At 37.5% G+C, this 26,235-nt stretch overlaps 1 protein-coding gene across 3 annotated transcripts in view; it reads left to right on the top strand.

Moving 5' to 3' along the window:
• Nucleotides 1-8,487: 8,487 nt before the first annotated feature.
• Nucleotides 8,488-26,235, top strand: part of LOC143179851 (furin-like protease 1) — a 245,303-nt gene continuing 227,555 nt past the window's right edge. For 2 of the 3 annotated variants that reach the window (XM_076379253.1, XM_076379255.1), the window contains exon 1: nt 8,488-9,485. In XM_076379253.1, coding sequence (XP_076235368.1) covers nt 9,327-9,485 — 159 coding nt within the window. In that variant the 5' untranslated portion in view covers nt 8,488-9,326. The remainder of the gene's footprint in view (nt 9,486-26,235) is intronic. The other variant, XM_076379254.1, reaches the window with a different exon arrangement.

Raw genomic sequence — 26,235 nt, 5'->3', positions numbered from 1 at the left:
TTTGCGTTGAGTTTGAAATTTATTTAATGGAAATTTCTTAATGAGTGACAGGTAAAAGGAGTGGTATATTATAAACGTGTGAATTAGATATTTTATAAATTACAGCTGTCGAATTTTACAGTGGTGATATGTGCAATAATATTAAGTACAATTAAGTCTCTATAATATACTAGTTTTAATATACTATTAATATACTAGTTTTGACTGACTTCTTAAAATATACTCCAAATGATACAAAATTTTCTGATCAAATTATGGTATTTTTCCTTAACTAGAATACATAATACAACGATCTGTCGTTATTTGTTGCAACAGTGACATAAAGAAAACAAGATAAAATCCTTCCTTCTATACCAATAGCTCCAACTGAAAACTGTTATTATTTCAACGAATAACTTATACAATAAAAACAAATAACAATAAGCTCTACTAATATATTTTCTATAAAAGAATTTTGATTCCAATTGTACAAGATCAAAAGAGAAACCACATCCGTATGAATTGAAAGTTAAACTCGGCAGGCGAATCCACTGTCGGTGTATCTAAACACACGTCACGTTCCATGTGACGTTCCCTGACGTCGATGGTCATCCTCCGAATCAGGTCCCAGCGGGCCCAAGTTTGTTTACACTTTTTGCCTACGCCGATGGAAGACGAGACAAACTTGGTCTCCTTACTCCTTATGATACACGTACCGTCTTATCGTCGTGGAAGACGGCCATATTATTCCTATGCTCTCTTCGAGCGAAGTTTTTGTCGAAAGTTTTGCTCGAACGAGCGGCCATGTTCGATTTGTAAATGACACTCGAACGGTTACGTATGAGCGGTGAAGTCGTCGATCGCGCGGTTCGATGTTTCGATAATCGGAACGTGGTGGCGGCGCTGCGCTGAACACGCGGAACGACGACCGAGGACCATGCGTATCCCTCGTCGAGCAATCCCTATGTTTCAAAGTTCGTGCGTGATAGCTGTTACTTTATGCACGAACGCGAAATCCGTGGCGCGAGGCACAAACGAATTCTCGGTTCTCTGCGTGTCTCTTGGGTTGAGTTACAACGGCATGAACTTGACGGTAGTCCGTGACCCCGAGTGTTTCCTGTTACGAGAAAGGCCCTTGCATGACGCGGTTCGCTGGTATTCCTTTTGTTCGCGGCAATGAACATTGCGTAACTGTACGTAAAGCCACGCGGGAAAATTTCATGGACTAGCAGAATCTGAAGGTATTCTTTTTCTGTATTTCTTCTCTCTCTTTAATATTGATTCCATTCTTCTCTTTGTGATCGTTAATTAAAGTTGTGAGAATTGTGGAAAACAGAGATGCGTTGTTTTATGCTGTAGATATTGTGACTTTGATAGGTTTACGTAACTTGTATTAATATGCTACGAAAATAGTTGTATTTTCGAATTGTTAATATTAGGGTGTTGAATGGAATTTTTTGCATGCAAATATGTGTATTTTAAGTATACAGTGTAGTGCTGTTTGAGAGAGCTTGGAAGTCTTTTGGGTTTCTCCCGCTCTTGTTCCAATTGTCACAGTAACCGCCATGACAGGTTAGGGTGTCTATTTTCAAGAAAGCTGAAATACTACAACACTGCGCATGATGTATGTATGTTCGTCTATACACAGTTCCATTTAGAAGATTATATAATAGTGACCTCGAAATTTCCTTCGTATTATATCAATACCTACTCTTCAAAATATTCAATTGTCACTCTTTATATGCTACTCCACGTTCCCATTTGCATATCAAAGAGTATTTCGCTTACAAAAGATGCAAAAACTATATAGCTAATATTAGTCCAAACTTTCATATGCTTCAAAGGCACATTTGGATCGCAAAAAGGTTAAAAGTCCAACCTGTCTCTTGCCCCTTTTCTCATTCAGAGCAAATGCAATCTAGGAGCCAAACACGAGTAGAGAAATCTAATGTAGTTCTAATCCAGTCGCTTCTCTTTTTCTCTCTTTCTCTATTCTATTCAATTGAGAGCAAACGGGCCTGTCGTAGACAATTTTCGCGAGCTGCAGCTGCAGCTGTGGATCAGCGTCCTTGCCGCACCACTGGGATACCCGACGATGGGCGCAGACCGTGCGTAAAAATTCGTCCTCTTTGGAAGGAACTCGGTCACGTACCGGCCAGGTAGGCAGGCAGATCGTTGGGGCCAGAGGTCGTCTGTTATTACCTGGCCAAGAGGTTCGGCCTCGTTCGTTTTCATTTGGTCCGCGTGCACGCGTCCCAGGCTAGCCAATGCGCTTCAAACATATCGAATATCTTTGAATCTCGAATCGTTTCTCATATTAATTGAAACTAATAGGTTTTGAATGTCTCGAATCTGCAATTTACTGATCTTGAGGGTCTATTATAGGTACAATACTATTAAGTAATACGAGCAAGGACAAATCAGAAATAGAAAATACAAATTTGTTTACGCAATTTCAATTTGAAAGTGATCTCTGTTTACATAACTTATGTATCAGAGAAAGGGAGAGCTTGATTTTGCATTTCTTAATTGTATCTTCTAGGGTACTTGTCCATATTTCTGTGCCTTCAGACTGAAATCATTTTTGAAAGAAGAATCTTTATCGACAGCGTAATATATTTTTTTAAACTTACATGTTAATAAGTAAACTTGAATATAAAAAGTTCTATTTTTATAAATGATTGTAATTCGAAGGCACAGAAATATGGACAAGTGCCCTACCTTTCGTCTTCTATTAGTTTCGATTCTCAATATCTTTCTGAATACTTAGGTATCTCCCTGTGCAAGAAAATACGTAGGCTATTGTAGGGCGAAGAGATTCTAATAAAAGAACAGTAACACACTTATAGATTCCAAAATCCGTCAGCGCTCACGCAGCTCATGCCCGTTGCCAAGGCGATGATGGAGTCGTCGGGTTCCTTTTCACGGAGGCATTTGCGCTTTCTCCTATCTGAAAATTAAAAGAGAAAACAATAAAAGCGCAGAAATGGTCGGGCAAGATTGGCATATTCGCGAATTCGTAGTGGTGGCGTGTAACGGAGAGAAAGAGACGGATCGATAGGAGGGCCAAGAGACAAAGGGAGAGGACTACCGGTCGGCTTAAATTTAATTCACTTCTCTAATGCCGCGCTCCTCCGCCTCCCATGCTTCCCTGCACCTATCACCGTCTCTTATTCTCTCTTTATCACTCGCGCACCGAGTGCGGAAGCGGAGGAGGAAGACCGCAGAATGCAATTTCCTCGGGGCACCAAGTAGATGTTCCAGTGGACTGCATTGGTCCAGCGTGGGTCAGCCAATGCGTCGCGAAGTCTTTTCCTCGGAAATCTGTTCTCCTCCTCGGACGTCCTTTGAAGCTGGGAACAATGTTGGGGCTGCTTTGCCGGTCGGTCTGATAGCCTGGTAATTTTCATAATTCTTGGCCCTGGCGAAGCCTGGTTTAGTGATTATATTGGGTGCTCCATTTTTGCAAGGGGAGCTCACTATGTCTTCGATGAGTAGGTAGCCTTTGAATGGACTCGAAATTATGGAGAGAGCCAGTTAGTATGGTTTCTCAAACATTGGTTTCTAATGGCTAGCCATTTTTGTAGAAATGTGCCTCGAGACATTCGTTTTTTCGGGGAGCCTGATGGATTTCGTTGGAATTTAGGTGGGTTTCAACTTTCAGACTAAGTATCACAGAGGAACTATAGAGGAAGGAGTAGTTATATGAGATACCCTTTTTATTTTACAGCCTAGAGAGTCTTAGAATAGCTGCAAATAAAAAATATTGATGGAACTTCAGGGAATTTCGTGTGACGTACCTACCATAGAAATATAAGGGTATATTAATTGTATTTAATAATATTATTCTAATGTTATGAAATGTTACTATTCTTATAGCTTCATTTCAAAAAAATATTGGTGCCTCATGTTATTGCCAACCAGTCATTTTATTTTGTTATTATATCACACTTCAAAACCCAATATACTTTGAAATCTCACTGATATTTTGAAATTCCAATTTTTATCGAGTAAGTTATTGCCTTTATTTCGTTCAAAATCAAAAAATAATTTCAGGTAAATTCCACTTCAATGTGTACGTGTAAAAGCTTTCTGTCATGGCTCAAACAGCTGTTATGGAACCATATTATAATCTTTCTGATACCTAATTTCCAATAATTGTTAAAGATGTCAATATGGTGTCTCAAAACCTTGACGTCACGTATTTCTACTCTATCTCATATTTCTACCTCTTCCTCTAAATTGCACAAAACGATAGATATTGCAGGGTGGTCTTTAAAGCGAGAAAGGTCTAACCGTTTTGTAACTTTTTCTGGAATAATATTCATAATACTTTTGAGTCTTGGTGACATTTGAAAATTGCAATATGCCAGACAATATTCTTTATCTATGATTATGTTTTGCTCATAATTTCACCAATAAATATTCATAGAACTTCAGTATTCCTTGACTTTCATCTCTCTACTTTTATTTACCTTCTTATTCCACTATAAAAGCCATTGCTGGTTATATAATACATATAAAATTCCCTTTGCATCGATACTTTTCTTCTCTGCTTTGATTTGAAAAAAAGTAGGCAAAAAAGGATTATTTAAAAAGCAATATTTTTTATGAACGACATACAGTTTATTTCTGCATCCTTTCCATTGAAACTTCGACTTGTTGAAATGCAAATAGCAATTGCAGTCTTTCGATGAATATGTATTTCGCTGCGCATGTATATCTGTTTTATCCACATCGGAGGAGAGCAATCAACGATACTTCCTCGGCAAGGAAATGTTTATATTCGTTTTTCGCGATTCGTTGGAAGTCAACTTTCTACGCAGAAAAGCTGCTTCCGGAAGAGAAAATGTTTATACCGTATCCAATCCGTGCTTCGCATTTCCACGCTTCGGATAGACCTTTAAAATTTACCGATCTGAGGGAACAGAATATCGTGAACGCAATTCCGCTTGATCGCGGTGTAAACGTCCTATCGAATTGTAACCACGAGAACCGCAGCTTGAAAATGGAATCCTTTTTCACGAAACTCGGTGACCTTTAAAATGCATCGATAATATAAATCGACAGCCGTTTCCATTCCATCCTTTGAATCCCTAGAATTGCACACGACGTTCTCTTGAATACAAAATGCGCGAGCTGGCGCACACGTGAACGTTCACAGAAAGAATTAGTTGTGGGTACGAAATTGGATATCCCTAATGCTACGTTTACATTAGGCAACTTTTGCTCATACAATCGAGTTGTTCAACATGAAGTTGATCAAAGTTGTTCCTGCAAACCCAATTTCGATCCAGTTGAAATGGCAATTTTTATTGACTTTAGGTTGATCAACTCTTGCCCGATCTGAAATTGTCTAATATAAAAGTAGAATAATTAAACTCAGTCGTAATAAAAGATTGTTCTCCTATTGTCAGTGTTTCGTGGTTCTATGGCAACTAAAAATAACTGTGACGGCCCCCTAGAAAATACATTATGAACCCCTTGGGGGTCGTACCCCACAGGTTGAAACTTGGCTTATAAATTGTATCAGGCGATGGGTAATTCTGACAATAAAAATGATGGGAGTGAATTTAGTTTAGTGGTTTAAATAAATGTAAAACTTGTTGTTAACAATTTGTAGAAGAAATGAATTTATATCAAAGTTCAATTTTCCAATCTTCAAGTAATTCTTCATATCAATGAGTAGAACTGAAATTTACTCACTTCTGGAATCGAGAAATATTTTTAATACGAATACCTACTCGTAAACGCCTAGTCAAATATATTCACAAATTTTCGATCGTGTCGATAAAAACGCGAGAGAAACAGCTTTCCTTAGCAAATCTCCCGTACGTATGGAATCAGGTCGCGTTACGCACTGAATGCAATTTTTCCCAGCACGCCGTGTAACTATTTCAAAGCGTATCGGTCGCAGTTCCTTTTCATTTGAAAATCGTTCGAGCGCTCTTCAGACATGAAGATGATGCAACTTGCGTGCACGCAGCTGCTGGAAACATGGAGCTCGTGGTTCAATGAAATATTGCGGGAACGGTGTGTTATTAAAAATTCCCGCGGTACACGAGTCGTTTACCATAATCGAAGGAAACTGTGAAAAACGTATGGTTAGCATTTAATAATCGAAAGAGAAATTGCAGCCGTGGCTATCTAATCGCAGGATTGAACGTCCCTCGTTGCTCATCAGTTTCATCATTAATCAGCTGCAAACGACTATTTCTCGTTGGTGTCTTAGGTATTCTTGTTCATCTCGCTGCACTGCAATTAATCTATGATCACGGGTCGTGCAGTTCTACGGAAACATTTCATTTTCTTTGGAGGGAACTCTGAGGAAAATGGCGCAGTTTATTTCGTGGCAGGTCGCTTATATTTGGAAAATAACCAAGGACTATTTATTTCGGTATGGATTTTAATTATTACAGAGACTCTCTCTTGGCTTGTAACTGTCACAGTAGTACCATGATTTTAGTTGTGTTCGTTCATTGTTATCGAAATTCAAGAAACTTTCTTATGAATTTGTAACTTTGGGTGTGATCATTAATAGTTGACTTCTTTGAGCCTGTGAAGTACGAAATTTAATTTCCTTGGGAGTATTCATGAAATACTTACATTATTATTTACATACACCTTCTACAAACTTTATTGTATTTGTCTTATTATGAATGAATGTTAAGTTACAGCCAGTTGTAACTACTTAGTAACTACCTAATGTAGTATTAGGATTGTCAGAAAGTTCTGTCCGATTTTGAGTATAGAAAAAATGCAGAAATCGAACAGAGTTTTCCGACAGACTTAACATTTTTGGATGTTGTATCTCTTCAAAGTCCTCAGTAGAGAAGTTTACAGGACATTAATATAGTATTTGAGTAATTTAACTATGACACACAGCTTGCATTACAGTTTTTAAATAGTTATGTTGCTGTTGCAAAAAAAAGAGAAAAAAGTACTCTCGATTAACTGACGTATTATAGAACTCAAACCTGAAGCACTTCCCTAATGGTTAATATTATCCTTTATGGAACGTTATTTATGATTCACGTTTAAATTAATATTTTAATCCTAAATAAAAGAGATCCGGTTAGTCGAGGTTCTACTATAATATCAATCAATGTAAATATTTTCCTGGAATGACAAATTGCTTAGTGGTAGCATTCTGTTGTTAGTAGCTTAATTGCCAATCAAGTTGTTACATGTAAAGGCCGCGATCTGACCAACCCTATTAAAGAGACCTACAACGGGTTAGACGTATCTGACTAGTCGTTTTCATAAGAAATATCTTGGGGTGTTTGTATTCCTTTAGTTTCATTAAGCCTTACGATACCAAGGTGGAATCAGCTTGATTGAATTTTCAGAGCTTAAATACAGAGTTTTAGGAATTGGAAATCAAAATGGAAACAAATACGTTCTAAAAAATCGTCAAAGATTAGAAAATTAAAAATATGAATTTTTCAAAATTTGAAAATGTTGGAGCTTCAAATGTTTGAAAATTTAAAAAGTTCATAGTTTGAAAGTTTCAAATATCGGATATTTGTATTTTGAATATTTGAAACCTTAAAGATATAGACTGAGAATTTGAAGATTTCAAAATTCAAAAGTTTGAAAATTTCTATTTAGAAACATTTGAAAATTTGAACATTTGAACATTTAAAGTCGTTCGTATTGAAGAAATAGGTATAGGTCCTCTGAGTTTTACCCCACCTTGGTGTGCCAAAAGTTAAACTTGGACTGGTATTCGACTGACACAGTAGCACTAGAACAGCAGGTAGGACTAAAATCCCCGAAAACTTAGTCATCTGTTACATATCAATCGTTTCTAGAAACACAACTTTAAAAATCATTTCTACGAAAGTGGGTACTAAAATTCTCTATCTGATATACTAACTTCGTTTGTACTTGTCAATTCCAACACCTCAGCCGAAATTTTACCTAGAAAGTGCCCAGTCAGATCGCAGCCTCTCACCAGTCACATTCACTTATGTATCGATCAACGCCACTGATTCGTTGCTTTTGGATTGTCCTCAGATCACGTTCCAACTAGCAGAGCAGCCAGAGGATGAACTGAAAGCGGAGCGCGCGAAGATAGAACGAGGAGAGGTAGAACAGGTCTCAGAACGCGTCATCGGCAACTCTTCCTAGGCGCGCGGCTGTCAAGGATGCAACGGTCGATGACGTGAATCGACCGACTATTCGGTCGACAAGTACGTGCCGTGTCGTTGGCCGAATGGCTGGCCAATCAGACCGCCCTATCCACAGGATGACTGTTTTTTCACAGCGCCGAGAGAGTCTCGAGTGATTTCGCGTTCCTAGAGCAAATTCCTCGTCCTCGGTAGGCTCGAATCGTATGATGCATCTCGTTGCCAAATGCTGTTCGTCTACGGCTGAAGTCAATCGTCCCGCCGACTCCACGGAGTTTCCCCCACTCGTCGATCATCGACTCGGATCACCTCCCACCACGCAGAAACTCCAGGAGCCTGCCGAGTGATAAAAAAGAGCGAGGGGGGCAATCAGGAGCGCGGGGAACAGGGAAACGCAGTTGTTTGGAACAACAGCTCGTCGAAGGTCGTTGTCTATCGAGACAATCAGAAACTTTCCCATTGGAGGGGGGTCAGAGCAGACGGAGCGGGAGCAGACGGTGCAGGAAGGTAGTTGAAACTTCGCTGAGTCTAGGACCAAGCATAGCGTCGGAGGGTACCAACTCCCAACGAATGACAGTGGAGGCGGGACGCAGGTTCCACGAACGTTGCCCTTGATTCAGAGGCCAGCCACGTGCACCGTACACGTTCACGATTATTAGTATCGCGAGGATCACGTCGATTTCCCCACCAACTACGACCACATGACTTGACAATCGCCCCACCTACCGCTGTTCGTCGTTGAACGAAGGCGGCGACAGTGGCAGCAACTTCACCGACAACGACTACCACGACCGACGACGACACCGACGACGACGACGACGTGGACGAGGAAAGAAGGAACAGACGCGATAGATAGTCAGCTGATGAGGCTACTTAACGAGTGACACGGACCGCTGGTGGTTCAGTTGGCGTCAGTCGGTCAGCAGGTGTGAGGCACGTTGCCCCGTGTATCTACGTCGCCTCTCGTCCATCGTTTTCCTCTTTGCTCTGGTTCGTCCAGCCACCAGCTCCTCTTTCTTTTCGCGCGTCGTTGATCGCGGGTGGTTTGGTGCTCCTGTGCTTCGGTGCCCGTTGTTCGTTGTTCTCGTTGCCCTGGTCCACTTCCTACCCCCGGTCGCGGTGGCGGTTTTCGTGGATAGTGGTGGATAACAGTGCAGAGTGTGAAACTGGAGCCGCTGCTGGTCGTAGCAGTCGCAATTGAGAGGAAGAGCTATCATGTGCCCACAGAGGATTTTCGGACTTGCGATCGTCGCGCTGGTGATTCTCGGTGGACGAGTGACAGCATACACGAACCAATGGGCAGTGCACATCGAGGGAGGACCAGAGGTGGCCAGGCAGGTCGCGAGGGAGCATGGGTTCCAGTATCTTGATAAGGTAGGATTCATTCTTTTTCTTGCGTCTTTCGATATTTTTAGTTATGGTAGAGGTACTCTACGTGTTACTGATTTTTGGGGGAGATGTACATTAGCGTAGCAAGGTGGAGTTACTTAGATACTTTAATATTGTTTATTGAATTTGTAATTCTTCAAATTTTCGAATATTCGAATTTGTAATTTACAAAAATGTTCAGAGCTTTGTGTATTTGTTTCAATTTTCTGAATTTCAACTCCTGGAAGTCTGAGTGATTCTATCTTGTGATGGTTCGACTTAAGTAATCCTATGTGTACTTTGAGAAGAGTTAATGATATAATTACTTGAATGTCTGTTCTTATACAAATTAAAGTCTGGCTACAAGTGGCTGAACTAGAAATGTATTGTCTACTTGCTAAATTCTATTAGTTAAACTGACGATTGTGCAGTAAAGCGCTGTGTAAATGGTCTTTTATAATTAGTGACATATTGAGAAGTAAGATAATTTTATTTTATAATTGTGAATAAACAATTTATTTCTGATACTTACATATATGTAATAACAAATTTGGAACATATCAATTTTTGTTGATACTCACACAGGTACAATTATACTTGAAATAGATAATCTATGGGAACGATTACACATATCAGGAATTTTATTACATTGCGTGCGTCGCAAGAAATGTAGATAATTTTTATCACTTATTGCTCATCAAGATAAACGTAAACAGGTCTGCTTCGTCACTCGAATATTTGCTCTCACGAGGCAAGGCGAGTGAATAATTCAAGTGTCAAATACTCACATTCCTAAATAAGCAATCGAAATGGCTCAATTTAATCAGGTGATACTCAAATTATTTACTCCAGTATTCTATAAAAGTCCTAGACATATTTTATCTTTCAATAATTGCTTAATTGGTTTTTGTTGATATTAAAAACTTATATTTAATAGAGTCTTATAAGTCATAACTAATTGTTTATTGAAAATTATTCATTAACTAGCCAGCAATCGTCACTTACAAATATTATTCCACAATACGCTTCCATGGTGTTAATTTGTCGATAAGATATGACTGATGAATGCACATATATAAACATAAGATAATACATTAGTGATTGTCAAAAGGTGCAATCACTCGTAGCCTACTCGCGAGTCGTTTGCATATCGTCAATTTGGTCGAATTTGTCTTATCATGAAACGTGGCTTGCTCTAATTACCTCTAGAAGCTCTTAAAACTCTCTCCTTCTTCAAAGAATAATTTCTAGGCGGGAATGTTTCAAGGGTGTCCAGATAGCTCGTAAAGGTCGTTGCTTAGCGTTGCATATTTGACCTAAATTGCGTGATCCGGTTATGTGACCTAATCGTTTATCACTGTCGACTTTACTTTCGCATTCGAACAATGCTTTGAAATGTAGTAAATCATTTCTATCGGAGCTCCTTGCTAATGTAACCAATTATGAGTCCAGCAAATAGAATGACAGTTTAGTAATCTTGCTCGGTAAAGGGACGGAGAAAAAACAGCTAGGCAAAAGACTGTTTCGATGCTCATTAATAACAACCATTCAGATCATCGTTAATAGGATCAAGCAAGCTTAACCATAAACTTTTTGTCGCGGCTAATTAGAGACTGTCAGAAAAAGCACAGTGTCTCTTCAATTATCGTTCACTGGGAACTCGATTATACTTATAAAATGAGATGCAATATGCATGGGGGGAATGGTAATTAGACGAGCCCTCGTTCATCAAAGATCCGACTTCCTGAGCACTCGAAAAATATTAAAACAGGCATGGGCAAACGTTCCTTTATCTGCTCTTCAATTAGCAGTCTCCGCGAACCGGAAGGTAACTTTTCGAGAGTAAATTGTTGACGGATTCGTTACTCACTGAGGTTCGTGTCGCGTACGACGTGTAAACCGTAAGAAACACAGAAATTAGCGCCCGGGGAGGTGCAATTTTGTCGTCGGGTAAAAAAATGTGCAAAAAGGAAAGGACAAGTAGGCATGTTTGTTTTTCAACTGACGAGAATTTGCTGTATTCGCGTACCAAACAAAATTCCCCGATTCCTCATTGATTTGTCGCAATCCAATCACTTCTGCAGCATAAGCGATTGCAGATTGCGTTAAATACGTTTTTGTTACCTTATTTCGTGGCCTTGCAGAGCTTGTTCTGAAATTGTATGTTTAGGCGATTTTTAAGGCGCTTCTACACTACATAACATAATCGTAATAAGTATAATGCAACCAGTCCATAAATCTCTATTGTGGTCACATTTGCAAATCTATAAATATATTGTGCTTTCTACTCGCTTTATTTATCGACATTCCCTTTATTTATGTTACTAATTGGAGTAAATTTCCCCAGAAAGTAAGTTTTGTACCTGCTTTCTATAATTTCAGATAATGTTTCCTTTTTCTCTATACTTTAAAAAACACCCTGAGAACAAAGTTTAAAATTCCTTTCGCAACACAGAGTTGTTACACTTGGGAAGTCTAACTGCGGCTGAAGTCATAGTTGCTGTGCGTTTCACGAAGTCGTTCCACAGAGCCTTTTGTAGTAATAACGTGCGAAAATATGTTGTACAACAAAGTTCGGAACAAATTTGTTGTGTAACATGTTATGTCACATAGTGTAGACGCAGCTTTATACCGCACGCGGATGGATTCCTCGGAGTGGCAGATCGGCCTTGATATCGCGTCTGGGAAGTCTTGTTGTGGTTTCGTGATCAAAGTGGGAAATTTCTAAGAAGTAAGGTTCAACTATGGTAATGGCTCATCTTTCCTGTGATGTCTGATATTGCCACAGGATTAAAGTGCTGTAGCACGTGTGGAAACTTGGATGTTCAATTCCTTGGTTACCTCGAAGGGAATAATTACTTTCAAAACCAGCTAGCTCTGGCTTTAGGTCAAAGACTCTAGGTTTCCTTCCAATTTATTATTTTCATTAAAAGATGTTCACTGCCACGCTTGATTAAAAATAGTTTAATCCCTCAATAACGGCACATTTTTGCCTGGAAATGCCCTGTGAAAACGCAAATGAAGATTGCACTATTAGAAAGCTCGTATTTTTTATATTAAATGATTCGTATATGTTTTATAACTAATAAAACATTACTTAAAAGAATTTTCTTAGGACCCCTTGTATATGGTGTATATTGTATGTATTTGAAAGTGATATAGGAAAAAGTGGGAGTCTGTATAAAATACGGATCGTTGAGGGGTTGAAATAGTGTCGTAGATTTAGGTTTAATATGAGGTAGAATGTATATACTAGAGATTTTAAAATTGTTTATATTATTTTTAGAATAATAATTTCAATTTGTCTAACTAATATGCAGGTGTTATATAAAATATAAATATTCAATTTTCATGACAGTTTGATGTGACGCCCACGTCCGACTCGAATGGGTCTTTTCTCGATATTTTTCGAAATAAAAGTTGTCATATCCGTCATTTTCAATCATGGAATACTTGATATCGAAAGAACATACCTAGCTAATTTTATGTCACGGGAATGTTTCATCGTACTTTATTCGAAAATTCATCAATGTGAACATCAGTTCGAATTTTTCTCCTTCTCTTTGTAACACAGATAAATTATTTCAACTTGAACGTGCTGTCTTGTACTTTTAGACATCGATCAGTTCTTTCAGCCACTTCACGTCCGATTATCGAAAACGGAAATTAACTTTCACACGGATCTCCTTTCTGCCTAAATAGTCTTCGTCAAGAGTCTCCTATCTTCGCTTTCCGCGCCAGTTCTTGTTCGATCGTCGGTACCGCGCGAAGCACAATCTAACTAAATGAAACTTTCAATGAAACGAGATTTCAATGGACGTTTAAATTCTTCAAATCATACTTGTCCAAGGTCGGTCGATGCAGCTTCACCTATCTTTGTTGCGACGATGAAAGTTGCATTCAGAATAAAATCGTTTGGCTGTTCCAGATCAGTTCTTTAATTGTATAACATGAAAGAGGCAGTTACTTTTTCAGTTAATGCTAGAAATGAACATGGATATTTTCGATTTCGTCGATTAAGCAAGGAAAGGTTATTGTAAAAGCTTTATACTAGAGTAAGTGCTTGTATTGTAATAGATATTTACTGAAGACAACATTGCTTAAGAATACATACGCTGTTCCTGGCTGAGGTACAACCCAGTTATCGAGTTAAAAGATAGCATATTTATAACTTTTCGTTAAAGCGCGAGAGATAAAATAGTAGAGCAGCTGAACAATGTGGCGAGGAAGCAGTTGGTTTGTAGTCCACAGGGGCAAATTCATTCTGCTTTGATTATAGTTTCATTTAAGATTTGATTGTACACTAATGCGGGTACATGTCTGTTTCTCATCCAAGCTTGTGAGCCTATACTGATACGAATCGCTGATTAATAACTGTAGGCTTTCAATTGACTGAGCTTACGCCTAGAGTATTTCGTGTTCTAGATATAGAAGCTAAGTTTTCATTTATTTTTCAGAGTGAATTGTTTTTCTTAATTTTCCTTTTTTTCGAGGGAATATTGTTTTTTGCTAGGAAAGGTTTTCATGTACATCTCTTCTTATAACACCCAGAAAAGATCGGAGGTACATGGATATTCGCATCTCAGTTTTAGGTGACTCAGCCTATCTATTTGAACAAGCACTTAGGGGAATCGGGCGGTATTGGGAACAGTTATCTAACTAGACGCTGGTAAAGATACGGGCATAGACATCAAGAGAGCTTACTTTTAGTTGATAATGTCAGTTCTCGGTATGCTATGCGCAGAATGAGAGGAAATTCAGTTGCTAATCCGTGGTTTCAATTTCTTTGCTCGTTTCGTTAAGAGAAAAAGATAACTCAGTTCTAGAATTACATAACAGCTTAGTTAAAATTAAAATACACGCTCGTTATGAAATTATGTTTCGTTGATTTAATGTGGTAGATTAAATTTTGCATAAATGTAAAAGGGGAACTAATTGCATTATCATTATTATTTCTCCTTGTTTTCGTGTTTATATTCTTCGTTTTTAGTTTCATGTCTGTCTTTTGGTTTGTAATGAGAAACAGTATGTACGAGAACAGTCACTCCCAAAAGTGTATACACACTTTCAAATCGCAATATTCGTGCGTGTAAAATTTTCAGTAATACTGCAACTGATAAACTGTTTATTTGTTTAGTTAAGTATTTATTTGTTGAACTGTTTATTGTTGAAAATACTGTATCTCAGTTTACAATATCTAGGTACGTAAATTTTTGCATGTAACTATACGTGTGTATACATATTGAACAAGCGCATATGCTAATCTTCTGTGAACAAAATTAAGTCAGTACAATTAACAGATTAAACATGAAGTTTTTAAGTGAAAAGAGGATAAAGACTAAGTGATATATCTTTCCTAAATGAATACGTAAACATTAAGAAGATATTTTTAATGAATATGGAACTTAAAAACCTTACTTTTAGCATTTCAAGCTGTAATTTTCGTGATTGATTAAACACTTGTAACACCACCCTAAATCATGGTAAATCTAATTTCTTTTTATACTTCCGTGTGTGAGAAGATATGTTTACTTGTTCTTGTTAATAGAAGCATATATAGCCGGGGTGCTAATATGTATACGTTTTTACAGTTTGCTAGTCTATCTTCTGTATGTAGTTTTCGCATTAGTGAGCAATTCTCACCTTAAATTTCCAGTGGTTCATTCTTAGGAATATTTTTTGTTAAAAAAAAATGGGACAGGATACATTGCAAATATTAAGACATTCTGACATCTAAATTACACTTTTTCAAGAAATTGTATAATTTTGTTGTGTACTAAATTAAGTGCTAGATTTTCCTTCGAATTTAAGAATTTTGAAACCACAATTTTCTGACTTGTAAACATCGTTACAGTAAATTATGTACATTGCTAGTTAACGAGTTCATGAATTTTGAAAATGAAATGTAGGTAAATTCATTAAGCCATAATATTTTTATGAAACTTTATATTACAACCAAGTACCTCGTAAAGTAAAGTAAATTAAATTATTTGTACATTAATTTCTATTAGTTTCAGTATTATAGTCTCATTTTTTGTTGGGAGTCTATGTATGTGTAAGTGCATATTTCAATTGAATTTATTCTGGCACGAGTGATATCATATCAATATTTCATGTCTATTAGTATTACTTGAACAGAGGAAAAACGAGAGACACATCGCAGATAAGGGGAATTCCTGAGAATATATTTGCAGACACTGCGTTGTTTCCTTTATGTCGCAACATTAGTAAAACATACAAGTGTTTTATTAAAAATCCTTGATTAGAAATTCTATTCAAATAGCTGTTGTAGAATTACTACTCAAATTTTTAATAAATGTTTTGCAACAAATATTATTACTTGACATGAAAATAATTCTTATTAGAGAATTATGAGCAGCTTAATCAAGTTAAATGAAGTATCACTTTAGGCTCTCAGATTTTTTAAAGGCTTGTTGGATCGCTTTAAAAACTTTCCTCGGCGAGGTTACTAAATTGTTAGAAAGAAGTACGAGGTACGAGCTGGTAGACGTAAATTGTTGTAGTGCTTTAACGAACAAAACGTGATTATACTGCGAGTATATTTAACAGAGTAGAGACTTAATGGAGTACGTTCATCACAAGAATGATAGATTAATCTGAATATTCAAGTTCTCAAATTCTTTAATTAATTAAAATTAACTGCGTGCAGTTAACTGTTATTTATGGTGAAGCAAGAACTGGAAGTTGTACGATAAAAGTAATGTACCTTCATAACACTTATTCAAGTGGAGTTTACTGCAGAGCATACTACGCTAATATTTTAACGTATGCTGACATTATAAGTAGCAAACACTGTCTTCAAATATATATGTACACATTTTCGATTATGATAACATCTGTTAATATACAGGAAATAGGAATGAAACATCTGTTCCACTTATCATTCCACATTTTCACACTTGAGCTTTGTTTGATAGTAGATTTAGAAGAATTTAACTTCCGTAATTTCTGTTCTTGAGATCTCGAATGAGTCAAATTATTTATAAAAATATAAATTCTTTTTGAACAATTGATTTATGTAGTAGGTAATAACTAAAACTATTGATTATTAATTTAAACTGGAATTAATGAGAACAGTCAAGACTTGCCTTAAAATTGAATGTAATCGAGAGTTTCATGCTTGTAGCTTCTCATCTTTATCAAAAGTCTCTCTTTTGTATAAATGTTTTTCCTCTCAATCAAGAGTTCTTCCGTCTGCCATACTTTTGACAAAGAAAGAAGTGCTGTTTTTTTTTTGTAATCCTCGCACTGTGAAATTTGCTAAACGAGCATTTATCTTGTTTAAAAGCGATAATACGCGACATCTGCTCGACGCGAGCCTCCCTCTTGACGTCAAATTTTCCCTCATGTCAGCCTTTTGTTCCCAAAGTTCTTCAAAGCGTTCATTGACGCATGGAACGATATCCAAGCGTCACAAAGTAAGCTTAAAATTTGTATAAAGAATCGAGCGATTTGTATAAAGTATCTTCCAGTGTGAACTTGTTCCTCAATTCTTAGAAAGTTTTTATGGAAAGGATCATTGAAAAAATAATAAGATGGAACGCAAATTTAGTTTCGCAGACTTTTCACTTGAATTGCAGCATTTATGGTATAGACACTCAAAGAACAAGAATTTTCTTTCAAAAATTTTTATTTATTCAATTTATGCGACTTAATATACTTCTTAAAAGCTTCAACGCTATGTAAAACTTTTTCTGGAAATATGTAGTTACAATCTTTCACCTTCTAAAAAGTTTTCTGAGCGACTAAATTATGATTGAAATTTTAAATGTATCTAGATGTAAATAATGGCTGAGGATTTTATTTCATTCACTTCTAAATATCGTTTAATTAAGTTTATAGGTATTCTTTTTCCGTATTACAAAAAGAATTTCCTGTGCGTTGGATAATTCGTTAGGATTAATTGTTCTTCTTCAATACCCTTTCTTCTGTTTTCACAAGCTAACCAGTGATATCTAATTACCGTTTTATCGTAGTACATAACGTCAACTTAATCGATTTAACGCGATTGGGCCAAGGCCAATTGCACTAAATACCGTTAACTCCGTAACAGTGTTAAGCCAAAGTTCAGATAGATGAGACTGAAATTCATTTAAAAGGATGGCTAACACCGAATTAGGTTCGAGCCACTGCGTGTTCCGATTTCTTTCTCCTACTTTTGGCATCAGTCAGTCTACATCACATGACCAACTGATTTGCAATTAATCCATCCTTCTCGACTACAACTAATTTTCATGAATTTCCATTCCCTATGATCACAATTATACTAAGGTAAAAGTCTCAATACCTAAACTCTTAGGATGCCAAATGTCGCAGTAAGTAACCAACCCCAAATATCTCAGAAACTTCGAATACTATTTTATAACACCAGTTTTTATTTTTAATTAGGTTCCCTAATACATTAGAATCTAAGTCTAAAGATAAATAAAATGAATGTTAGTGTTCAGATACTAGGATATTTACTTTACTACATTAATTACGAAAATATTCCACTGTCTAATAAAGACAGCAGGAACTAGATTCGGCAGGAAGCCTATTTCCCAAATATTCTGCTTACATAATCCTCATCGTAACATAGAGATCAAACGTCACAAGAAAGTTGCACGCTATACGTGGCACCTATCAGTCTAATAAAGATAAGCGTCATAAAACTTGACAAGGAGTCAATAGGTGATTGCAACAGGTTAAGTGACTCCTTCCGAGTGCGTTGAATGATCCATCGTTGGCTTTCATCTCTCGTCCATCGATTCCCCGCTGAAAGGGGAAGAGTAAGTTTAAAGGGAGAAAAAAAGGTAAGAAAAGGGAAAGGAAGAAAGAGGGAAGCCCGACTGATTCGTTTTGTTCAACCTGAATGCCGTTACCTGGATTTTTCTTCCTCGTTTGCTGGCCCCGTCCGTGACAGCGCGCTGCATCCTCCTCGTAGAAGTAAGGAAGTTCCGCGAGAATAGATCCTTCCGTGTAAGTCCGGATTTCCAGGCGAGTCCTTTCAGAACGATTTTACGAGACCCAGCGTTTCACTGGATTACCGTCGTGTGAGATTATACTTTCAATGCGCACCAGGAACCCTCGTTGGGGGAACCGAGCATTGCGTGTCTCGAATCTTTGATTGTTGGAAGTGTCCCTCGGTGGGACGAGCGAGCGGTTGGACGATTTCGAGCTTGTGAGTAATTCAGATAAGGTGGATTAGCTGAGCCTTGTTCTTCAAAGGCAATTAATATTTTCTGAGACGAGGAACCTGGTTTTATTCCTCGACTTTACGGTAGGAAGGGAGTGATTTGTAGGATTCTCGTTGAAGATTCTTGGGTACGGTTTTTTCAGGGTGTTTCTTTTAAATTGTTTAACTGCTTCTTTATAGGGTTTATAAACTTTTTAGCAGCGTTTTTAGGAATTTCTGAATATTTTAAATGTTCCCTTTAGGAGTTATTTGAACCCTTTAGCTGCTTTTATGTTTTTTTTTTTTTAAGTGTTTAATTGTTTTGTTTTTGTGGCTTTTTATCTGTTCAAATGTTTTTCATGGTCTTGAACTCTTTAAATGTTTCTTATAGTTTTTAAACTGTTTAAATGTTTTTATGGGCCTTTCATTTGTTTAACTATTTCCTTGCATCTTCATGTTAATTCCGTTTTTTCTCGATTCTCACATGTACCTTACGTCACAGGATAATTAACTTCGTCCATAAATTTCAATTACTAACAATAAGCTAATCTCTCATGGAAGAGTAATAAAAAGTGTTCCCTAGAAGAATATTGTGTTTATTTTTTATGTATTTATTAGACTGCAGTCTCTGAAATATATTACAGGTACATTCGCCAGACATTTATGATCATATTATAGTGAAGCTGATTTTTCACAATTTGTCAATTTATAAAGTTAGCGGGGAAAAGTACTGTGAAAGAATCCGAGAGAGAATGGAAGCAATAATTTATCCTTTAAGGTCGAGGCACATTTGTTCGATCATATTTCGCGTTACCGTGACAAAGTGTAAAACTCTGGAATACGCACACACGTCATTGTTAAGCTTATATCGGAGGTTATATGCTTTCTGTATTACGCCACATTTCAATTAATGATCCAAATGCAAGGGCTGTACCGTGTCAGATGTATAATACATAGAAATATATGGAGCAAAACTTCAGAAGTTGTTAAAAAAACTTAGGCTCTAGGTTAATGAACAAAAAAGGCTATGAATGGTTATTTATGGTTGATAGCTAACACTATTCATCGTATCACGCGATAAAGGCTACTTATTGCTACTGTACGTTTAACTGCAGCAATTATTTTACATAAGTTAAGTGACTCACCATTGGTGAGCACTTAGGTAAAAATTTGTTTCGTAAAATTCTTATACGTCACAAAAGCATCGTAATAAAATATCTTTCAAATAAAAAGAATTTTATTTGAAGATAACTTTCTCGAAATTTTCTGAGACGTTAGTTTTTCTATATTTTTTTCATTTATTGTATTAATGATATAACTCGAAGAATAACTGTCTTTGAGTCAGTAGAATTAAAAAATTGGTTCCTTCATTTATTCACTTGATTCAGAACGAAAGCACGACACGAGATATGTAAGGACCTTTGAAGCGACCTGATCAGTAAAGAGTGTGGTTACATTATGCGAGATGCTCCCCGACTTAAACATGAATTCGTATGACGCGGATTCTGTACGAATGCATGGTTCGAGGACCCTCGAGAAAGGCATTGCGTTTTGAATGATCCTAGGCGCGGGTGAAAAGCATGCACAAAAGAGAACATCGTGCCCTGATATTTGTAAGTCGTTTCCACCCCTGCCACTTTAAAGGTAAAAGGGTGACTATGCCACATTAAGAGAACACTCGAGCCAGGCTAAACGCACCCTTTGTCTTTGCTGGGTCCTCGTACCTTCTCGAGATCAAACGATCGAGGGTGAGCGAGCTGAAAATCGGAGCAGATTTTTATTGCTGCCGGCTGGAAGAGCGTGACGTAGAATGTTACGCGATAGGAAAAAAGATTTACAAAACCTTTCAAACTGGTTTGAAACCTCCGTTCACGACAGCGTTTTATCGCGTACTATGGAGAAGTGTATGTAGAAGAGAAGTAGGACAGTGAATAATTTTTCATCTTACATTTATTTGAATTTGATATATTGAAGTTTGGGTCTACAATTGGGACTATTGTTCAAACAAAAAATTGTGAACATGGGGCACAATGATATTAACCCTCAAAATTTGTTCATCTTTTTCATTTCATGAATTTAATGAGTAATAACCTTGTGAGATGTAGAGTTTTATGAATGGAAGTTGAAAATAAATATTTTTAGTAATTTGACTTCTAGTATAACTTGACTATTATCTCATATTTAGAATGTGTCGGTTTTATGGGTTCTAGTGTCTGTGGAATTTCATGATCTGAATAAAGAACTGACTAAATTAAAATTGCTTTTTCGATTTTAAGTATTATTACCATACAAATTACAAACTAATGTTATTCTCCATACAAACAAATTATATCACCGAAGAGTACTATTAATTCGTACTTCAAGACGAAGGATCCCTGTTTTTTAGAAAATTCTGCCACTAGAATCTTCGTTCGATAAATTTCGAAAAAGGCAAAGCAGTTTTTAGATCCTAGCAATCGCCAGAGGATTGCGAATTTATCTTTCATTTCCCGTCGGTTCTTTTATAGGAACAAGGGAATCCGTAGTCATTCGATCTGCTGTTAAATAATTCGTCGAAGGCACGTGGTGAAATCGGTACACAAGGGTGTCATTCAATTCGGCGTTCTTTTTCTCGACTGCCGACATTTCTTTCGCTGGCATACCTGCCTCACAGGAACAGGTAGCCAGAACTACGCATTCTTCTTTCAGCCTGTCTACGAGTGTATATCTGGCTGTATACCTATTCACTATTTAGCGTACAGCATTTCAATGCAACTTTAAGTATTGCCTGCGCTACCTGTTCTGTCGCGTATTGCTTCTTCGTCTCTATTCCTGTTAGTTTCAGCAGGATCGAGATGCAGAAGGTCAGAGGAAAATCGTGACTATTTGAGAACGCTGTTCGCTATTCTCTATTCCTTGGAGATCGAATTTTGGGATATATATATGTACATTTGCGAATTTCGCAAATTGCGAAATTGGAGTAAGTGAATTTTTAATATAGAATCTTATTGCTACAATTACTACTACCATTAGTATTACTGTTATTTGTTTGGTGCATATGGAACAGTCAGTTACGAGTATATTTGAGAGTATATAAACGATTATAGAATTTAAATTAATAATTTCGGACGTGAATATCTTGAAAATGTAAATTTGTAATATGTGCTGACTTAAGCTGTATCTATACTGAGGTAACAACGAGAAACTGTTTGTTTCTATTTCATGTAGCTGATGTTGCTGTTTCATTGCAGCGTGACTGCTAGTTTGTTTCTGTTCGAAGCAGCAACGTATATTTCTGGGATTATGTTGCTTCAGTATGAACAAAATGATTTTCTAAAAGTGATAAAATGTTCACCGTTACTGCCCAGTGTAGACATAGCTTTACAATTCATACAAAAATGTTAAAAAGAATATGCAGCTACATTCTCTAGTCTCCTAATATTAAGTCATTTACATAATTAGTTCTTATTAAAGAACCAAAGAGATTTTACGTTCCTCCCTTGTATTATGGACACAGTCATTATGGACACTACTACTAAAACTCCCTCGTCGAAAACGAAACGAATAGTCTATCAATTACAAAGCATCGAAAGCGCAGAGGTCCCATCACCCACCCTTTCGTTACCATTCACCTTCCCTTACGTAGCCTCTGAAAGATAATCCAAGTTTTTTGCGGTTGATTTCTCCCTATCGTTGCTCACTGAGAGGAATTAAAGTCCCTCGAAGAAATTTCTCTCCCTCCCATTATTCCTCTTTCAGTCAGGTCGATTCCAAGTGTCAATGGCTGAAGTTCGCCCTTCCCTGCACGCCGACGATCCTTGTTTTCCACCCCTTTAGCGTCTCGACATTGAAACGCGACGAAACGTTAAGAGAATGGGTCTGTTTGAGAGCGAAACGCTGGAAGGGATCGGAAGGGAAACGGCGAGGAGTCGCGGCGAGAGTAGACGAAGTGGAGCACGATAAACAGAAAGGGAATCGTAGAAAAGGGGGAATAATTGAGGGAGGACAGCGCAGTGCAGATAACTGAGCACGATGTGGAAAAAAAAGGGAAACTGAGAAGGCGTCTGGAGGAGGAGTGGTGCACTGGCCCTCCCGTCCTGACTTCTTTATCCGAGTATAACGAAGAGAGTGGGCATTGAGACTATCGAAGGATACTGGAGCTGGGAGAAGGCGAGATGGTACGCGATAGAGGAGGACATTGCGTCGAGGAGGGCAGAGAAACGAGCAGCTCGACCAGTCGGAATTTTCTGCTTGTCCCCTCGTCCGCGCCTCCTAGCTTCTTTTAAGCCATTTTGTTTCCTTGTTGCAATCGCGTCGGCTCGGTTCAGCCGAGGATTCGATTAGGTGTCTCATTGTTGCATTACGAAATTGCCCTGTTATTTGTTTGACAGTCACACGGTCGAGGTTCGTGATTGTCTGACCACAATTGGCTACTGTTAAGCCGCGATTTCGAGCCTGTGTATCCCTGCTCTTGAATGACGACCGAGCAGGTACTCGCCCTGGTTCTGTTATTAACTCTCTCGAGTTTGTAACTAGTAAGATATTGGGAAAGTCGAGGGCTCGTACACGTAATTACGCTCCAGTTGCGTTTTGCTTTTTCTGGGGAAACAAAAATATTCCATTGGGGAATATTCCAAGTTTCGAATTTATTTTTGACAAGGCAAGTGGTGTAATGCTTGCGAAACTGTTGTAGAACTGTATATTTGTTCTTTAAAATGTTATCTTAGTGGGGATGGTTAATTTATAAATGCTATGTATATTTTGAGTTTTTTGTGACATGTACATGTATTATTATATCATTCTTTTAAATTTATAATTAATTCTTTTTTGAGGCGATTTAAAGAATTCACAAAGAAAAAAATAATTGAATTTTATTAAACATTAACCATTCGTTGCTCTTTATACACTATCTCATCAATTTTTGCTTGAAGTTTTATTGAAACGTCCGGGAATATACAAATTCTCTAAGATTAATTGGTTAAGTGATGACTAGAATTCCAAGAACAGATTCTCGCGATTCAAAGTGGGACTGTGTACACGTGAAGTACTTACGTTCTCCTGCTCGCGTGATCATCAATTGTGGTGGTTGTTGCACATGCAACGCTGCATGCCTCCGTCATCTCAATTATTATTTCATTCCGGTGGCTCAATGTCAAGCACACCATTCCATCTCAATTTGAATCACGAAAATCAACTTGAGCTGCATTGTAATTGTCTCTGTACAGAATGGACCGTCTTAAACCTGACAGAATGGTAATGAAGGATGAACACAGGCCACGTCTCTAATGAAACTGTAATGGGCCAAACAGAACGTAATTCACACTGTTGATCTACGTACCAGGGCACAGAGGTCATTTGCACTCCCACGGGTAATTTCCATTCTCCTGCAACTTTGAAACCCTTCTATTTGATTCAAGATCGATGAATTAGGCAGTGAAATTGAAAATGATCGAGTGCTAGGCTGATTTACTGATTTCTATGTAGAATATAAATTAAAATTAGAAATATAGACCCTTTAAAAAATTGCTTTTTTAATACTGATATTGTCAAGCAGTTTCTTAATGGTCTTTCATTTCTGTCTTGATGTTCTTCCTTTAGTGACCCCATTATTTTGTTACATCTATTATTTCTAGTATCAGTGTTCCTACCAATTGATAAACATTAATCTGTGATAGAAGGTTCGAAAGAAATTGAGATGCACGCCATCCTCATCGACCTCTTTTTATCCTTCGGCTGATTAGGTCAGAAAGCATACGTTCCAGGGCCATTGACGAGATTCAACCACAAAGATAAGTGGCAAGTGGTTTCAGAAGCCATCTGACTTAGCTGAAGTTAATAACCAACCGCGACTTCGTGTTTCCCTGTTTCGTGCGATCCCACCGATTACGCGAAGCAACATGAACAAACGCGACCAAGGTGTACCGATAGCATCTTGTTCGACGCATTAGAATGGTACGTTCCCACTACGATGCAGCAACGTCTTAACAGGTTGCACACGCAGCCGTTTTGTGATACACGTACGCGAGCTCTGCTAACAAATACGAGCGGGGGCAGAAAGAGTCAATGCACCGAATAGATGGATCAATGAGGCTGATTACTCAGCCCGATTCCCTTGTAGACGCGATGCAGACCGAGCCAAGCTGCTGGCTGCTTATTTTCCACGGAGGAAGGGGACGCTGACGGAGGGGAATTAAATCGAATTGAAAATGCTGCAATTACGGACCACGGACGTGCGTCGTCAAGTGCAAGGCTTCTGATTCCAGAGGTGCATCGGTGAAAGCGAGATTAGATTCTTAATGCCGTGAATCAACTGGGAGATTTCTTTGGTAATTGAGTTTTAGTTTCTTTCCAGGTATCGTCATAATTGAGATACGAGCAGCTTTTGATCCTAGGATTGTTTAGTAGTGTACTCTAGTGTATTGGTCTTTTAGAGTGTTGGTCTTCTTAATGTTGTTACATAGAGTGTCTTGGGTAAATGGGATCACTTGAATATCTGTTTATAAACTTACGAAGAAAGTTTCAGTATAGGGAATTAATTTATGAATGTTTTGAGTAAATTGTTTGACGTTTCCATTGGTAGCTAAATGAAGTAATAAGTGGAATTTATTACCAGAAGTTTATCGGGAACATCTGTCAACACAATTGAATGACTCAGTCCATGCTTGACCAATGAATTTCTTATTTACTATTGCTATTAACTATCTCTCATTTCTTAGTACATTATTTACTGACTTTGTAGATACTGAAAATATAAGGTGACCAGATCATAGATGGGTAACATGCATTTTTTATTAACATTGCCAGGAACTCCTTCAAGAGCCATAGATTGACTAAAAATAGTATAAAAATTTAATTTACGAGTAACTCAGTTCTTTTAAATTGATCATCCTCTCCACTATATTGTTCTCATCTTTCTTCACGTCTCTCAATTCTTGGATGAGTGTCAGTTGTAAAGATTTAGCCTCGCATTCTGACATACTTCATGTTCTATGAAACTGGAAAAAACAGGTCGGTTATGATTCTGGGAAATTCACCAGGAAGTTTTCTTCCTCTTCTTTTTGAGATGAAATTCATAAGCGGATATTGTATCAATTTAAGCTGCGTGAGAACGTGACACATTTAAGTTAACTTGGATAAAGATACAGAGGAAATCCTGTTCAAGTTGAATCTGCAGCAGCGAATGGTCATAAATATGTGTACATACTTTTATGTATACTGATATTAAATACACTGCTACGTAGTATTTTAGCACTTGTATTCTTCTTATCTCAAATGAGCACTATAACTGTAACAGTCTTCCTGTAGTCCTTCAAATATGCCAGATTATTTTTAATTTGAAACAGAATTGTTTTCTATTAATTCTTTTCTTCGTTTTATATAGCTGTTTTTTAAATTCCCTGATAAAATTCTGGTTAATATTATCGATTAAGCAAAACACGATTTTGGGAAAATGTCTATCACCTTTGCACTACAGTCTGACAAAATCCTTTTTTGTTCTCGGTTTTGAGAGCTTAAATTAAGAGCTTAAACATAAAGATTCGACAAATATAGTAGGGACACGAATACGGTTTTTTCTATTTGTTTTCCAAACTTGGCTCTCTT

This window comes from Calliopsis andreniformis, chromosome 5 (assembly GCF_051401765.1).
Source record: "Calliopsis andreniformis isolate RMS-2024a chromosome 5, iyCalAndr_principal, whole genome shotgun sequence".
NCBI classification, from domain to species: Eukaryota; Metazoa; Arthropoda; class Insecta; order Hymenoptera; family Andrenidae; genus Calliopsis; species Calliopsis andreniformis.
Note: the sequence above shows the minus strand (reverse complement) of the source record. Positions and strands in the feature narration are given on the sequence as shown.